Source organism: Maniola hyperantus, chromosome 14 (genome assembly GCF_902806685.2).
Source record: "Maniola hyperantus chromosome 14, iAphHyp1.2, whole genome shotgun sequence".
NCBI classification, from domain to species: domain Eukaryota; kingdom Metazoa; phylum Arthropoda; class Insecta; order Lepidoptera; family Nymphalidae; genus Maniola; species Maniola hyperantus.
The window spans coordinates 9,281,390-9,299,558 of NC_048549.1; the positions used below are offsets into that span (position 1 = coordinate 9,281,390).

Consider the following 18,169-nt stretch of genomic DNA (forward strand, 5'->3'; position numbering starts at 1 on the left):
TCCCTGCACCTACTTGTGCTATAAGACCAGACTACCTGCCTTTCTTTACTTTTTCCTTTTGAGCTACGGAACCCTAAAAATATAAGAACTGTGCACGGTGTTAGTAGAACGCTAGCAAAAACTTAGCGTTATTGTTATAATAGGCACATAAACACAATCCAAAAACCCATAACCATTTGCCTCATTTTGTGGTTTTAATGATTTAGTATTTTTCAAACTCGCAATGTATAGCGTGCTAAACTCGGGTCAATGTCCCGCCCACGACGCGACATTGACTCCGAGTGGCCTACTTTCGGAACATTCGTTGACCTCTAGCGTCAGTAGTAGTCATTTTTATTTGCAATATATCGTGAAATTTTACCTAATACCTATAGGATTTTTTTTTCTTTCGCATTATTTTGGCGTTTTTTTTTGTGGTATCATATCAATGATCATCAATACTATCACCTGTCTTCGTTTTTGCCAGCGTTCTGGTTACACCCTGTATACGTAGTAACGTTCTCTGCACTACCGATTTTATGCATGTCGCGTACATTTTGCTGTTGGAAAATCCACCCATAGGTTCCATAAATATCTAGCACGTCGTTTGCAAAGTAAAGTAGGGCATAGATACGTTGACCTCAGGTCATATGATAGTAGTTACCTAGGTCCACAAGGAAAAACGGATTAATCTAACGAGCGAAACATCAGTGGCAGAGTGAACAGGAAAATGAGCATCCGTTCGATTTCCAGTTTGTCACTTATTGTTGACTACCTTATACCCGCGACATCGCCCGCGTGGACTACACAAATTTCAAACCCCTATTTTACCCCCTTGGGGGTTGAATTCTCAAAAATCCTTTCTCAGCGTGTCTGCGTCATAATAGCTATCTGCAATTAGTGCATGCCAAACAACCCGATCCATCCAGTAGTTTGAGCTGTGCGTTGATAGATCAGTCCGTCAGTCAGTTTATCATTTTACATATATTATAGATTTAAAGAGTAGGTACGACTATGTGCAAGTATCAGTACAATCAACAGCGTCTCTATGCAATACCTCCTACTTAGCTACTTACACAATCTCAAAACTAAAATGACAGGAGTCTATTCTAAACATATTGCTATCCCTTTAACAATGCTATTGCTATGCCATGAATATAATACAAAGATTTGATTTGAATGCTCCCTTCGAATAATAAATAGATTCAGGCCTGTGAATTTAGTTTATAGGTTCTGTGGTAGGTACAACAGAACGTAGTAAGTATTGTTAGATCTATTTGGTGATAGTGTGTTAGATGTATTGTGGAAAGTCTGGACACGGCCTAACACGCTCTGACATTTCTCCGAGAGTCTATGGTTTGGCATAGACTCTAGACTCTCTGGTGACGCGCAGAACGGCGGGAGTTCATGGTACTTACTTGTAAATCAATTTAATAAGCAAACCGTGATTAAAGTACCTATGTAAAAGTATATCAAAGTGGTTTTCATCTTAACAGTATGAAACATTATATAAATACCTGCCTACCTAACTTTGGCTTAACTTTTACGAAGTTACAAAAGTATTTACGATTATGAAACGAAAAAGATTGCTTGGTTTGATCTTAAAGGGCCATCAGGATTTGATAAGTGATAACGTCGTGTCTACGTCGTAAAAAGATTAGACGGTTTAAAAGTTGTTTAAGTACCTACCATGTTATACTTATTAATACCGATAATCGATACATGCTAATGGTTACGTGTGTTCCTATTCCTACCTTTTTGGACTAAGTATTTCCTAATTTTACAACATAACACCTACGCGTACGGTCGCAAAGAACAAACGATGAACCACAATTTAGGCGAAAATCGCCTAAATTGTCGCCGAAAAAATATTGCAAGGTTTCGTTAGAAACGCTTTCCTGAAAGATCACGTTTCTGTAGATAACCGTTTGTTCTTTGTAACCGTCGATACTTATATCTACCTTCTGTGCTATTATTTAGGAATTTAAGTAACAAAAAATACCCAGTCAAATATGGATTCAAGTACCTCTGATTTTAATACTATCATCAGTCATCACCATTAACATTTCGTTAGCGTGTCCGTCTGAACGCATCGCAGTGATCAGATATGGCGTTCGTATTTCATAAGCGTAGGGCAGAGGTGCGAATGCCATATAAAAACAGAACAGAAGCTATTTATCAATAATTCATTAACAAACACTCGTTAATTGATTGACATTTATTTAAATCGTTGTATCAATCTGGTGAGGACGGAGGAGTTGGAATCGTGGAAGGAATTAATTTCTAGGGCTTGAGCAGACTGGTGTGCCAGCCAGGAAACCTCCCAATGTGCCTGGATGCTGCTGGTTCCTTTTGGATGCGTCTGAGGGGAAGAGCAGTTTTCGGGCCGGTGCACCCCAGTAACATGGTTAATAAAATAATCTCTCAGCGGGGATATGACCCATTCCTATGTTGTGACCCATTCGTCAGGTGACGCGTAGGAACATCGCTGGGTTTTAGTGGGTATTCCGGTCGCCTCCCGGCCGGCGAGGCCCACATACCCTCCCTCGCCCTCCAGTTGGCTGGCTGGCAACAACATTATGGAGAACTCTCCAGAATGCAGGCTTCCTTGCGTTTTCTTTTACTGTTAATTAAAGCAAGTGATACAGAATTGAATTGCTTAAATCGCACAAAGGGTTACTAACCGAAACGTTAAAGACCGCGTGTCGGGATAGGAACCCGTCGTCTTAACCATAGGCTGTCTAGGTAGGTAATTACTAATTAGCCACTTTTAATCTGCATTAGATGCAAAATATAAGTAGGTAAAACGATAAAATGACTGACGTACCTAATACATATCAAGTATGTACAGCTCCAACGGCTCTGTTTTGCATTGCATCTAAGTTTTCTCGACAACGTAGACCCCGCCCTAAGAAACGATTTTTAGTAATCTCATTGAAGTCAGCTAGTTATAAATACCTATATGTACCTACCTACCTACCTACTCATCTAAGACAACCGATTATTATTGATTCTGTACAATGAACGCATTTACAGTCAAAATACTGAGAAGCTGTACAGTTTGATAAAACGAACAAAGATAAATGAATGAGATGAGATCATGTTCCAAATATACTAAAAGTGCAAATAACTGTCACCCTTGCGCAATTATCACAGAAGTAGAATTCCAATGTTTAACATTACCATCAAAATGTTCTAAACGATACTCGCCTCTGCACGAAATTGTTCTGTACTTGTCCATTTCAGAACATGGCCCATGAAAACGGAACTCTAAGGACGAGTCTATATGAACTATTTTTTATGAGATCTCGATGAAATCTCGCGGCAACATACAATTGAATACCCACCAGATGTCAATATGCAGCCGGTCCATTGTTAACAAATATGGGTACAATTGTGCACAATGCTTTACATTATTGTATTTAGTGAAGGCAAGTAGCCTGAACGAGCCAAATGTCAGCTATTTGATAATTGGGGTATCCGAAGAGCCAAATATGGCGCGCACGTTCAAAATGTCACTTATCCACTTTATTGCCGGGTAATCGAATGCAATTTGTCACACTTTGAGCGGTTTTTTTTCTATTGATTTAATATGAAGCGCTTATGTTTCCATTACTTTATCTATAACATCTAATTTTCAGCTCCTTGCTTTCTCATTGCATGCATGCATGGATTGGTCAAAGCCATTGCAGTCCATTTAAACCATTGATTAAGTTTTGCTTGGAGTCTTATTGCAGATTCTATAATATTATCATCTCATGTAATAAGAAATCTGTGATTACTTATAATATCATATTCTGCTACTAATTACAGTGCTAGATACAACGAGTACCTAACTTATAGTTCTTCCAAGCGCTTCTAGGCGCGTTTCATTTTAGACTGCCCCATCCATCGATGGCGCAGTCGGCATTTGATGGGATCACACAATCAAATCAAAGATTATTAAAACTCTAAATCCACGCAGACAAAGTCACGGGCAACATCTATATTTAAAATCTATATAGAGATAGATATAGACTAGAGTACCTAGATGATAAACTTCAAATCAAAATGCGCCATTCATTATCAGAATGCTTAATGAGGCAAGGCATTAAACCGCTGATAACTTTTGTTCCTATGGAACTAAGATAGTATCTGACAAAACGTTTATCAGTATGATCCTAATAGGTATCATTTTATCAATAACTAGATGATGCCCGCGACTTCGCCCGCGTGGATTTAGGTTTTTTTAAAATCCCGTGGAAACTTTAATTTTCCGGAATAAAAAGTAGCCTATGTCCTTCCCCGCGATGCAAGCTATATCTGTACCAAATTTCATCAAAATCTGTTGTACGGATGGGCCGTGAAAAGCTAGCAGACAGACAGACAGACAGACACTTTCGCATTTATAATATTAAGTATGGATATGATGAAATTTGAAAGTCAGTCTTATAAAGTTGTTTCCATACAATTAAATCAGCGTCTAATCCGTGATAGCCAAATATCGCTTTCCCACGCGTGCACCTGCATCGCACCGCACAATAGCAGCGATCCACGCCCGCATTCCGCCTCCATCTCGCCTTTACACCTACTATAACTAGGGTTGCCACCCGTCCAAGTTTCCCCGGATTTGTCCTATTCTCTATCCACGGAAAGAAGTTAGTAGGTATAGGGCTCTGTCTGTTACGTACGTTACAAATGATAGAGTCGAAAATCTCAGTGGGCGTAACATTTTGAGGCACCAACCAACCACAAGCGAAACTATGTTTTTGAACTGAATTTGGAATGTTTTTTGAAAAAATCTTTGTGAATGGTTGGTGATTCAAAATGGTTAACGCCGACTGCGATTTTCGTCTCTGTCAGTTGTATGGCATTACGTAACAGAGAGAGTACTATACCAACATCTTTCTGTGGATAAAGTATAATTGGAAGGTATCTGGGCAGTTTGGGTTTTAGAAAATTTTTTCAAGCAGGTAAGGAATCCATTTCGAAAGCTATTGGAAATATTGATTGATAAATATCAAGACAGAGTTTGTTTTTAGGGTTCCGTACCTCTAAAGGAAAAAGGAACCCTTATAGGAGCACTTCGTTGTCTGTCTATCTGTCGGTCCGTCTGTCCGTTGTGTCTGTCAAGAAAATCTATAGGGTACTTCCCGTTGACCTAGAATCATGAAATTTGGCAGATAGGTAGATCTGATAGCACAAGTAAAGGAATATATCCGAAAACCGTGAATTTGTAATTTCATCACAAAAAATATATTAAAATATGTTCATGAACAAAATAATTAGTATTTGCAACATTCAAAGTAAGATTCCTCTACAAAGTGGGGTATCATATGAAAGGGCTTTACTTGTATTTACATTCTAAAACAGATTTTTATGCATAGTAGTTTTTGAATTATCGTGCAAAATATCGAAATAATAAGACTAGTACGGAACCCTCGGCGCGAGTCTGATTCGCACTTGCCCAGTTTTTCGGTATTTCTTAAATGATAAGAGAAAAAGATGTTTAATTTTTAGATGTCAAAGTTTAAGGAATTTTATATGAATAAATTGATAAATAGGTACTAGATCCTTTTAATAATTTATTTTATTTATGTGGTAAAATAATAGAACGATATGTCCAGGTTTCACACTCAAAAATCCGAGGTTTTCCTTGTCCTAGTTTATAGATTTTGCAGATGGCAATCCTAACTATAACCGACTTAGGCCCTGTGCAGACTTGCCCGCAGACAACATACCTTGACGCACAAAACACGTAAGACAAGAACTGTGTGAACAAATCACAGGTTTCTGCTTACAGCCTTGCTGTTACTCGTGATAGCCTAGTGGTAGTGGACCGCGGGAGGTCGGGGGTTGGATCCCGGGCACGCACCTCTTACTTTTCGGTTATATGTGCGTTTTAAGTAGGTAATTGAATATCATTTGCTAGCACGATGAAGGAAAACATCTCGAGGAAGCCTGCATGCCTGAGAGTTCTTTATAATGTTCTCAAGGGTGTGTGAAGTTTACCAATCCGTACTGGGCCAGCGCGCGTGCAGACTGTATGAGAGGAAATTCTGAGAGGAAACCCGTGCTCAGTAGGGGGCCAGTAATGGGTTGGCCATGATGATGACGATAAACTTTCGTTTCAATGATTTTAGCATTTTCAATTTGATTGAAATACCTATTTAACGATTGTTGTTACGTGGAGCGAAGGGGGAAATGACAAGCGAAGCGAGTAGGTACTTACTGAAACATTCGTAGTGAAACGAAGGTCGTTTAGGTGAAGCTCAATGAAGGGACAACGGAGCGAGTCTTCTAGCGTAGCCCATTTGAAAAAAGTCATTAACTCAGTCAACCAGTTAATCAGTCAGTAGAGAAATTGGTAGTTTTTACTTGTTAAAAGTTAAATCTAGTTACAATAAAAGCTTTCAGTCAGAACTAGTTTTTAGTATTTTAGTAGACAAAACTGTAACTTATTTGAGTTATTCATCTCACCGTCAAACAATAACGTAACAAAAAAGAGAAAGGGAGAGCATTCGGCTCGCTCTGTGGGAATCAAATCACGACGCGCGCAGCATCGTGAAAGGATCTTAGGACACTTTTATATACAGGCTGATTTTTTTTCGACTTTCATTTTCCACCTTCGGGAATTCTTGTTTGCTGCTGCCCGGTACCAGTCCAACAACTATGTAAACCTAACTATACCTCATTATCGTTTAAGCTACAGGGAGCGTCTTGTCGTGCAGAGCAAGGTGGAGGGCACCAGAGGGCGAGGAAGGTCACCCATGCGATGGACCGACCAAATTAAGTCTGCTGTGGGCGGTCCTTTGCACGAGTGTACCAGGCTGTCAGCCAGCAGGGAGAAATGGCGAATGCTCGTGAGGCATATAACATCTGCCCTCAAAGACGTTGCTTCGTGATGACCACGACCGCTCTGCCAAGAGTGATACGACAAAGAAGAAGAAGGTTTACAAGATGTTTTAAATAGTATCACTACATTTGCCACATTTTGCACTACATTTGCTACATTTTGCAACGTGAACTCACCGGACATGACCTCACTGAACAGTGGTCACACCCAGCGACCCGCCTGTAGTTGCAGGCGGCGTTGGCACCACTGGAGATGGCCAACGCCCTGAGCCGTTACCCCGGGACCCGCCAGAGTTCGCGTGGAAGACGTGGATGTGCTGGATTCAGGTGACGGCCGGTACGACCATGGCGTGGCTTCGATAGTTTAGCATTCGGCAAATCAACTGACCATACATGACACGACGAATGCTTTGTTTGGCGAATTTCTAAATAAATATAAGCAGCCTGTATAAAACCCGTGGGCAGGTACGGATGCACCTGAGTATTTCACGCGGCGACTGGCCGGCGCCGACTGACCGTCACCCGCTAACCGACGTGTTATGCCGACATCATTAGTGTGCTGGTAAGTACTGGCTAGTATAATGTCCACTCTAACAGTGATTCAAGTTTTTTTTTTAAAGAATATTAGCCATGGCCCTTGACTAACATTCCCCTTTCCTCTCCAATTAAAAAAAAAAACTTTATTATTCTCTTTAACGGTAACAACTGCTTTAGTTAGAAACTGTGTTACAGTTGTTACCGCCCACCTCCAGATTGAGAAATTAGGTAGGTAAAAATAAAAAATAAAAAGCACAATGTTAAAAATCAATGAAAATTATGTTAGGTTAATGTATGTGTGTGTGTGTGTTTGTGTGTGTTAAGCGTGAAGCTTGTGCTAGGAGTCGATATCTGACTTCATCTTCCACTTTGATTTTTCGGGATTAAAAGTAACTTATGTCACTCTCCAGGTTTTTAGCAATATCCATACAAAAAATTACATGGATCTGTTGCTCTGTGGTTGTAGGACAAACCAACAAACACACTTTCGTATATACAAATGCTTCGTGATGTTAGGGATAATAACAAGAAACCTTTATAGTTTTGAGTTGTAAAATAAAAAAAGAGATTTGTTTATTTATCCAAGCCACGGAACCTTTGGTCGGCGATTCTAACTCGCACTTGCCAGTTTTTTTTGTATCAAACCATGAACTCAGCAACAGCAAGAGCAAATACTGTCTAACATCATCCGATTCAATGATATTATAATGGGTACAAAAACCAGGAAATTAATGAATATGTAAGTAGGTACCTACTGCCAACACTAAAACGAATGCCTTCGACTTATTCAGTGCTTATTTTCAAGTTCATAATGTCAGACACTTAATTTCATCATAACGAAAAAATTCTGCGCTTACATTTCTGGAATTAAAATCTACCAAATAAGTGAGAATGCGTAACGTATCTAGGTTTAGGTAGTTGATTGAATTTAAAGTTTCTGCATTCTCCCAAGTTGACGCACATGGAACAACTATCTATGGAGAGTGGAGACTATGCTTAACTATAGTTCGCGACAGGTTGAGATACCAATCGTGGTGTGAGGCGGGGGAACGCCCCGCACACCCGCACGTCACCCGTACTTACCCGCACCGGGTAAGCGCGGGGGCTATGCGGCTATGCGAGGCATTCCCTCCCCGATGGACATTTCGACCACTTCGTCGTCGAAATGTCCATCGGGTCGGGTCGAAATGTCGTCGTTGGTCGTTTGGCACTTTTAAAGTTGTGCCTTTTCAAATAGGTTCCTAGTACTAGTACATTTTAATTATACATACCTACCTACTAATATTCTAAATAGGTATAAATGTCTGTCTGTCTGAAACCCATCCGTTTCACAGAATTTGACATTTGGTACAGAGATAGCTTGCATTCCAAAAATAGACATAGTCTACTTTCATCCGAGAAAATCCTACAGAATTCTCCCACAGAATTTTTAAAAACCTGAATCCACGCGAAGTCGTGGGCATCATCTAGTTTTTAACAACCACTGCAATCGTAACTATAGGTATCCTCTTCAAGATAAGATAATAAAGTTAATTAGATATAATAAACACTACGGGCTAAGTTTAATCGACCTTCGTGTGCCTAACTTCACAGCTTACTGAATAATAATATTCAGTGGTTTTGGTTCGCACTCGCATTGTGTGTAGTGCAGCTACTCTGTGGCGAATATAAGTAAAATACACGAATACAGGTTGTTGCGTAACGTGATTTTTTCCTTAGCTCGAGTTTAGTCTGTGGTTGGACTCGGAGTGGTTTGGTTTGTCTGGCTTATTTGTGGTGTTATCTGTTCTTACAATAATAGCGTAACTCATTATTTTTAGCACTGATTTTATTACAGGTGTATACAATGGCTAAAGTGACTATAAGCCAAGGAACATTAAGAGGCTCGAAAGTGAGAACTGACCGCGATGTAGATTATTATGAGTTCCTGAGTGTTCCGTACGCCAAGCCTCCGGTTGGAGATTTGAGATTTAAAGTGAGTATCTACCTACCTACTCTTGCATAAAAACAAAAACAATACCTTTCCTTTTCACTTTGCCGTAGCTATAGTAGATAGGCTAAAAATAGACTGATAATGAAAAATTGAGGTTTGATATTTTTTATTTCATATATTATTTTAAATTGAGATTGAATATTTTTAAACCACACAAATGATTTTGTTTTTATAGTTTGTCTAGATTTCTTCTGGATGTTAAAAATTTGTAGCAAAAGTATTGTGAACATGTAAATGAGAACAATGAATCCATTACATTTCAGAGTCCTCAGCCGCCAGAATCCTGGGAAGGTGAGAGAGATGCTACATCCATTGATGAAAATAACATTTGCTGCCAAATCGATGTAAAGAAAGGAGTTCAACAGGGAAGCGAGGATTGCCTCTATCTCCATGTTTATACGCCGAGGCTGCCGAATTCTGATACCGAACTACTGCCGGTAATGTTCTTTATTCATGGCGGAGGCTTCGTTTACAGCAATGGCATCGTCAAAGAAGAGTTAGGACCAGATTACCTGATCGAAAATGGTGTAGTAGTAGTGACAATCAATTACAGACTAGGTGTGTTTGGCTTCTTACAATTGGGCATTCCGGAAGCTGCTGGAAATATGGGCTTAAAGGACCAAGTTCAAGCACTAAAATGGGTGCAAAATAACATCGACAAGTTTGGTGGAGATCGTGACAATGTAACACTTTTCGGTATAAGTGCTGGATCAGCGTCCGTGGAGTACCTCATACTGTCGCCGTTAGCAAAAGGACTTTTCCACAAGGCAATTCTACAATCGGGTTCTACTCTCAACCATTGGGCGATCAATTTTGAACCTAAAAAGATAATCCTAAAATTGATTGATTTATTGGGGTACAATGGTAACACTGAAGACAACCGAGCCATACACGAGTTTCTGTTGAAGATTCCTGCCTCCCAGATAGTCGAGCCGTGTTATAAACTCATACGAGATTATAGCCATCGTGATAGCTTTTTCTGTGGATTTGTTCCCACTATTGAAAAAGAGTTTGGCAATAACGAATCGTTCGTATCCGAAAATCCTTACAAAATGTTAAAAGAAGGCAGATTCAATATCGTACCCGTCATAAAGGGCTTTTGTAGTCGGGAAGGCTATTTAACTAGCGCTTTTAATCCGAATGCTTCTCGCAATTTGATTGAAACCAAAAATTTAATTCAGTTTTGGGGTTATGAGATGGAAGCGAGTGACAAGCAAAAATGGGAATCAAGTCTTTTAGCCGCTTACACGGAAAATATACAACCAGACGATGAAATTGACAAAATAGCAGTGGATTTCTTCGGAGATTTCGATTTCGTGGCAGGAATTTGGTTGAGTGGCAAAATAATGGCCAATTTAGGACTACCGGTTTATTTTTATGAACTTTGTTATGACGGAAATATAAACTTCTTTAAGCATTATATTGGAATCAAGAGGAGAGGCACCGCTCATGGTGATGATTTGGCTTATATTTTTAAACACACAATAACAAAATTCGCTGACGAGAAAGACATTGCAGTGAGGGCAAAAATGACGAAACTTTGGGCGAATTTTGCAAAGACAAGGTAAGTTATTAAATTCATGAATAAAAAATATGTACGTATTATACGTATGGATAAACCTTTATAAAAAGAGACTAAGTAAACCCAGATATCGCTAAAACTAAAAGAAGTTATACCTAGGTAGAGTCTGGCTAACGAAAGATAAGACTGGAAAAGCGCAGCAAATTAAAAAAGAGATTTCGGCTTCGTAGAGCGTTGTCTCTGTCACTCATACCTATATGACATTTTGTCGGTATCAACGACAGTCAATGGACAATATTTCCTGTCGGGTATTGTACCTAGATATGATAATATTCTTTTATTTTTTGCAGTGTGCCAACATGTGATGATACTTCTGTGGAGTGGCCAGCATTCAACGAAAATTCGCCAGTTTACATAAGCATTGATGAAGACATAACAATCAAGTCTAATTACGAACCCAAAAAGATGGCTATATTCAAAGAAATTTACGAAAAGTATGAGAAATAAGAAACAAAAACTGTTAAATATTAAGTTAAATATTAATATAATGTTTATACTAGTTTTATATCTTCCTCACAAAATAAGTACAGTACACGGCCGAAAGTAATGTACATCGAACTTTAGAATAACAATCCAATACATACTCTATATCTGATGCATCAAAATATTGCATTTTGTACAAATTAAATTTAATAATACTTTTCATATAGCTCCTTGAACAATTTTATCCTTTCGGGGTAAATTTCATACTTCATAGTTAGCGTGTCATTGATGAGCAAGCATGCCATGCCGGTTTCCGCAATGGGTTCCCATGTTGTTGGTATAAGACTATCTGTTTTCGGTGTTGGATCACTGTAAACAAATAAATAAATAATCTATGAGTTAATATAACAATTTATAAATAATACAGTAATGATAGCCTCGTGGCTAAAGACGTCTCCAATTCGGGAGGTCGGGAGTGTTTGTTCAATTTCACTTGCTGTGATAGTGAAGGAAAATATCGCTAGGAAACCTCTGAGAGTTCTTCGAAATTCTCAAAGGTGTGTGAAACCTGCCAATCTGCTCTTGGCCAGCATGGCAGACTATGGCCTACACCCTTTTTATACTGAGAAGAGATATGTGCTCAGTAGTGGGCCGGCGATAGGTTGATCATGATGAAGTTTTTAATTATATGAAATGCATTCAGGTATCACTACCCTTATCACAACCCTTATTATAAATGCGAAAGTGTGTTTGTTTCTAAATAATTTTGTTTGTTTCTTGGTTTGTTGGTTTATCCTTCAATCACGTCGCAACTGAGCAACGGATTGACATGTTTTTTACATGGATAAGTAAAGATCTGGAGAATGACATAGGCTACTTATCCCGGAATACCAAAGAGCCCACACCGGATTTTTAAAAACCTAAATCCATGCGGATGAAGTCGCGGGCGTCAGCCAGATTGAAAATATTATATCTGAATTATTGCAACAATCAACATTAATTTTGTTCTACACAATCTCTTTAACTAAAATGACAGGTTTTTTACCTCTTTTATAATGCTCCCTATAATGTCAATATCAAATTATTATTGAGCATTGAGGAAAAGTTGGTGTCCCAACTCCCAAGGTGCTAGAATGGTGACCTCATACCAGTAAGCGTAGTACAGTCATACCCCCCACTAGGCCGACAGATGACATCAAACGAGTTGCAGGGAGCTTCTGGATTAGGCGACGCGGCGCAAGAGAAGCCTCTACAAGAGTCCTATATCCAGCAGTTGGCGTCCATCGGTTAATGATGATTGATAAAACTATAATAAAATTAAATAATAGTAACTCACCCAAATCTAGCAAAGTTAGTCCACATTTGACACATCCTATCTCGTACCAACTTGTCTGTATCAGACAGATTACCCTTGAGCAAGTCACTCTTAACTAGATACCCTCCGTCATCACCATGACAAGCACCTTCCTTGTCAATTTTAAGCTTCTTTTTCAAATAATTTAAGTTTCCATCATACTTGAACTCATAAAAATATACAGGAGAGCTGTTTTTGGCAATCAGCGAAGTTGCAACATAAACACCGCCCAGAAAACTAAGATCAGTAAAGTAGTTGATTGCAAAGGAATCCTCATCTTTATATTCCTTATCTCCTTCTAAATAAACAGCTTTAAATTTAGTTTCATATTCAATCTTCTCTATATCATCAAGGTGGAATGGAAGCAAATCAACAAACTTCTTTTCTTTAGCAATTTTTTCATATACATTAGGGACTGGCAGCATTATAAGACCTTCACGAGTGCAAAAGCCACTAATAAATGGCACTTTATTAAACTCTCCTTGGGCTAACATTTTATAAGTAGATTTAGTTAAAAATGGCTCCCAGTCACCCTGTTTCTCAATACTAGGAACAAACCCAAAATGTATTCCCCCTTTGAATTCATCAGCTGCTATCACCAGCATGGCAGTGGCTATGAGGTCCTTTGTAGACATAGTTTTCAAAAACTTAAGTAATTCCTGATTATCAGTTATAACTTTTTTCTTTAGTAGAGGAATCATTGCAGCAAGCTTTTTAATCCTGTTATTTTGTGCCCATGACAGTATAGATGAGCCAGATTGAGCTATAGCTTTATGGAACAGTCCTTTTGCCATGGGAGAAAGTAAAAGATATTCCACTGATGCACCACCAGCACTAATACCGAAGATGGTCACATTGTTGGGGTCCCCATTGAAATTGTTTATATTCTGTTGCACCCATTTCAACGCCTGTACCTGGTCTTTTAAGCCCATGTTACCAGGTGCTTCCTTGCAATCTAAAGATAGAAATCCTAGTACTCCAAGTCTATAATTCAAGCTAACGACAACAACATTTTTCTCAATTAGATAATCTGGTCCATGAACAGAGTCGTCAGTTCCATTTCCATTTACAAAACCACCACCATGAAAGAAGACCATCACAGGGAGTAGATCAGTATCGGAACGAGGTAAACATGGTGTATAGACATTTAAATATAAGCAATCTTCATCTCCTATGAGTTGGAGAGTCTCTCTATCAAACTGGGCACATATATTACACTCCTTAGTGGCATCTCTTATTCCTTCCCAAGGCTCAGGTTGTTCAGGGGCCTAAAACAAGTTTTATCATTAATACATAATATTATAAAAAGAAAAATTCTAACTCATCAACACCCAGTCATCTCAATCAATCAACTCTTGGGAGCCAGAAAGCTAAAAGTTGAGAGGTTCTCTTTCATAATTCCCACATATTTTTCGAAATTCCCACAGAATAGGGAATAAAGATAATTTATATTTTTGCTGAACGAAGCTGTGGGCAGTTGCCAGTATTAAATAAAAGGTATACATAAAGGTAAATAAGGTAGGTAAGGTAAAGGTAAAATGAAGTATCAGAAAAATAAATGACTAAATCACCATGGAACACAATCTTTAAAAAAATATTATTATAGTAAGTAAGTATAGAAGCTGTGATAGCCTAGTGGTTAGGACATCCGCCTTCTTATCGGTGGCCAGGGGTTCGATCCCGGGCATGCACCTTCTAACTTTTTGGAGTTATGTGTGTTTTAAGTATGTAATTAAATATCACTTACTATAACGGTAAAGGAAAACATTGTGAGGAAACCTGCATGCCTGTGAGTTCTCCATAATGTTCTCAAAGGTGTGTGAAGTCTACCAATCTGCACATGGCCAGCATGGTAGACTATGGCTAAAACCATTCTCACTCAGAGAGGAGACCCGTGCTCTGTAGTGAGCCAACTATGGGTTGATCATGATGATGATGATGAAGTATAGGTTATTTCTATAATTATTCCCTACAAGCTAAGCTGTCCCTCTTTCGCTCTGGTGGAATAAGTGAAAATCCATTCTCTGTAAGAGTTCTACATTGCAAATAGAACCCATGAAAATGTCAAGTTTTGAGAAAGACCGAATTGTTTGACTTGTACATATTATGACAGTCAATTTGTCCAGTTATTCCTTTTAATGATAGACAATAATGATAACAATAGCATAGTTAATACCTAATGTGAGAACTTATTAGTTAGTTATTAAATAGGTCAGGTTATGTTGACTTATACAAGTTCTTCTTCTTCTTCTTCTTCATGGTGTTTGGCAGCCGTGCAGGGCTATCCAGACTCTGCATCACGTTGACCGTTTCCTAGTTGCCGTGTAGTATACTAGTTATTAAGGATAGGATAATATTATGTGAACTTACAGCGAATCTTAACTCTTCCACTGGTGGTTTGGCGTACGGGATGCCCTTAAAGGATAAGAACTGCGATCCACTCGTTGTTTTACAAACTTTTCCTGATAACTTTCCCTCCGTTACGTTTACAATTGGGTTCATGATGGTTATTCTTCAATATAAAGTCTAAAGATCACTATAACATAGCACCAAGGGGTCACGGGGCAAGCTAGCGAGTAAAGAGAATGTAGGTAGGTATAATACAATCAAGCCTAGCTTATTCGATAAGGAATAAATTATAATTACCTACATAAAGAAATAATTAACAAAAACTACAAAACTACTTTAGTCTCGCGGATATTTTGAATTCCTTCAGTGTTTTCACTGACAATTTTGATTTTACCCTAGTTTTTGTAAGAATTCGTCCTATTTTTTTTAAATACTCCGATTTCAGGTTGCATAATTTATTATTAATATAAAGAACAACATCATTCCACGTTTTTAATATCATTTAATGATCCTTAATCTTGAGTCTTGTGATTAAAAAGGTGTTTTTATCCTCATGTTAAATCTAAAAAAACACAATATATGGTTATAGACAGTGGTCATGGCAGCTAAGTTTGATTTTAATTTTACCCCAAATTACACTAAATAACTGTCAACATAAAGCTCTAAGCCGTACCTAATAAATATCGATTTCGCCCTAAAATAAGGCGAAATTCCTGAAAGTGGAAACACTGATCTACTTGCAGTTTGACGTTTGAATTTATTTCGATTTCGTTGCTGTCAAGTCAAATGTCATGTTGTTAAAAAAATAGTGTTGTTGTCAATAATTATTTATCATCATAATTATTAATAATTACTATTAATAATTGTGGTGTGGATCAAAACTTATAAGTATAGAAATCTAAGAAACATGATAATATGGATAAATATTTATTTATGGATTATCCTGCCCTCTAGTTATGACTTGCTGGAAAAATTCTCAGCTACGGCAGCTACTACGGGCGCATGCGCAATTCCAACTTTCGCTACGAAGAAATATTACTACATATGTAGATAGGTATAGTTATAGGTGCCTGGGTGCTAGGTAATAATTAATAAAGGTACCTACTTCATTTTAATGCTTTCATGAATGAGATGGGGATGAGAATAGGTATTAAGAATGACAAGATTTCAATCAATATTCTAACTAGTCTTTAGAATTTCTGTCCGCTCCACTGTGGTAGCAGTGCTGAGTACGGTGTACCTACCTATTGTACTATTTGTATTTTGTATTACCTACTCATACTGGCTGGCTGCACGAGTACGCAAGCTATAAGCTGCTAGCCCGTAGCCGTAGAGTGTCACTTGTGTATATTTCTATCTACTATGTCTACACTCTACAGGTAGGTAATCGTGAGTAATAAAATTCATAGCACATAGTGTAATGTAGATAGATGTAGGTATTCACATCTTATAAAAATAAACCCTCTTACAAATTCCAAGTCATTGTTTCACGTACATATAATTAGAGCGGTACCTACTAAACGATTTCAAATTCAAATCCCGGTGCGTTGGGACTGAGATAGCCGGATGCGCACCTGTGTGCCGCTCTGTCGTGAGAACCGACCACGATCTCTTTCCATGCGAAAACAATATTACGTATACATTCACATGATACAATTCTATTCAATTTTCAACTCTAAATGCCAAGGCATAAGAAAACGCTAAAATCTAAGTGAGGAAGCAGGGAAGTCGTATACATACATATAAAGCTGTATCAGGTGTTTTGCGGTGTTTGTTGTGTTATTTTGTACGCTTTGAACATCCGCGTAAGTCTATTATTGCAACTTCTTGCCCTAAACAGTGACCATGCTTTTGGCTATAACGTGAGATGGAATTCAATTTTTCTTTCACGTACAGTTTTTACTTAGGTACCTATGTATAAGTGCCTACACAGATTGTTTCGGATGAGCCTGAGCGTAACCACAGAATATATAATAGTAACACACTATACTCTATCCACAGAAAAAAGTTAGTATAGGGCTCTTTTTCGTAATCCCATACAATACAAATGACACACGAAAATCTCGGTGGGCGTTGACCATTTTGAGTCTTGTTTTCGAAGATATTCGAAAATATAGTATTGTTTGAGATTAGTTGGTGCCTCAAAATGATTAACCCTCGCTGAGATTTTCGTTTCCGTCATTTGTATGGGACAGAGAGAGCTTACTAACTTCTTATAAAATAATTAAAAATGTGTTAGGTTTAATTAAGAATATTAAAACATCGTCCATCTCACTCTTGAGTAAGTCGCATCCGTAAATGTTGATTAGAACAGCATGTGCTCACGCTCGACTTACTTAGAGCGACCAAAAGGAGAATAAAGTCTCAATAATTATGACTTGCTGCAGCATGTTATTCCTACACCCGAACACGTGAGATGTTTGCAAAATTCGGCTCCACGGCCGGCCGTGTGAACCCGATCACAGAGCCTTTACAACATAAAAAGCCTTTTTAAAGGCTATTGAATTCGCTTTTTAGATTCAAAATACAAAATACTTTTCTGTGTAGCTCTCTTTATATTAAGACATTAGCTTTTTTAAAATTTCCTAGGTAGGTAGTTATTAGGTATCCCAATTGCTTAATATGAATAGTGATTATTTCATTAATACAGGAGTAGCACATGACTAGATAGTAATTAAAGTGATAAACTTAATTCATTAATAAGTTATTAACAATCCTTTCAACACACTTGCTCATAAAGTGGCTCTAATTTCACCGCAATTAGGCACATAATTGACACCTACAATCAAACTGTGACTTTTTTATTGCTATTATTCACAAGTGAGTTATAGAATTTATTTAATTTAATTGGTTGATTTGCTTTGTTCTTAAAAAAGGTTCGATACAAAAAAGATCGTGTTCAATAGTACAAATAAATTAATGCACCTATTGCTTTATTATTTCAACTTGCAAGTACATACGTGTAAAATAAATAAAACTGGATAGTATGAAACTCTACATAATTAGGTATTAAAACACTCGTGTTTTAATAACCTTTACTATGCAACCGTTTCGTAAACTACTATTATACCTATCTATTATTACCTATATATATATATATATATATATATATAACAAT

The 18,169-nt window shown here is 37.9% G+C and overlaps 2 protein-coding genes across 3 annotated transcripts; one reads left to right on the top strand and one right to left on the bottom strand.

Moving 5' to 3' along the window:
* Positions 1 to 7,368: 7,368 nt before the first annotated feature.
* LOC117988461 (juvenile hormone esterase-like) lies at positions 7,369 to 11,424 on the top strand. 2 transcript variants are annotated; one of them, XM_069503101.1, is made up of 4 exons: positions 7,369 to 7,375; positions 9,188 to 9,325; positions 9,607 to 10,907; positions 11,216 to 11,424. In XM_069503101.1, the coding sequence occupies exons 2-4, from the start codon at positions 9,197 to 9,199 to the stop codon at positions 11,370 to 11,372; spliced, it is 1,587 nt and encodes a 528-aa protein (XP_069359202.1). In that variant the 5' UTR covers positions 7,369 to 7,375; positions 9,188 to 9,196; the 3' UTR covers positions 11,373 to 11,424. The 2 variants fall into 2 exon arrangements, with proteins under 2 accessions (XP_069359202.1, XP_069359201.1); XM_069503100.1 differs by lacking the exon at positions 7,369 to 7,375 and adding an exon at positions 9,088 to 9,106.
* Positions 11,391 to 15,415, bottom strand: LOC117988462 (juvenile hormone esterase-like). The gene is made up of 3 exons (XM_034975613.2): positions 15,073 to 15,415; positions 12,685 to 13,970; positions 11,391 to 11,717 (listed from the first exon to the last, which is right to left on the bottom strand). The coding sequence occupies exons 1-3, from the start codon at positions 15,202 to 15,204 to the stop codon at positions 11,555 to 11,557; spliced, it is 1,581 nt and encodes a 526-aa protein (XP_034831504.1). The 5' UTR covers positions 15,205 to 15,415; the 3' UTR covers positions 11,391 to 11,554.
* Between the last annotated feature and the right edge of the window lie 2,754 nt (positions 15,416 to 18,169).

What these genes read in the sequence shown, in the direction of transcription:
- LOC117988461 (XM_069503101.1), top strand. Translation starts at nt 9,197, where the DNA reads ATGGCTAAAGTGACTATAAGCCAAGGAACATTAAGAGGCTCGAAAGTG. An exon ending in TTGGAGATTTGAGATTTAAA is followed by an intron (nt 9,326 to 9,606) that starts GTGAGTATCTAC and finishes ATTACATTTCAG; the next exon opens with AGTCCTCAGCCGCCAGAATC. An exon ending in GCGAATTTTGCAAAGACAAG is followed by an intron (nt 10,908 to 11,215) that starts GTAAGTTATTAA and finishes TATTTTTTGCAG; the next exon opens with TGTGCCAACATGTGATGATA.
- LOC117988462 (XM_034975613.2), bottom strand. Translation starts at nt 15,204, where the DNA reads ATGAACCCAATTGTAAACGTAACGGAGGGAAAGTTATCAGGAAAAGTT. An exon ending in TGGAAGAGTTAAGATTCGCT is followed by an intron (nt 13,971 to 15,072) that starts GTAAGTTCACAT and finishes AACTTGTTTTAG; the next exon opens with GCCCCTGAACAACCTGAGCC. An exon ending in ACTAACTTTGCTAGATTTGG is followed by an intron (nt 11,718 to 12,684) that starts GTGAGTTACTAT and finishes ATTTGTTTACAG; the next exon opens with TGATCCAACACCGAAAACAG.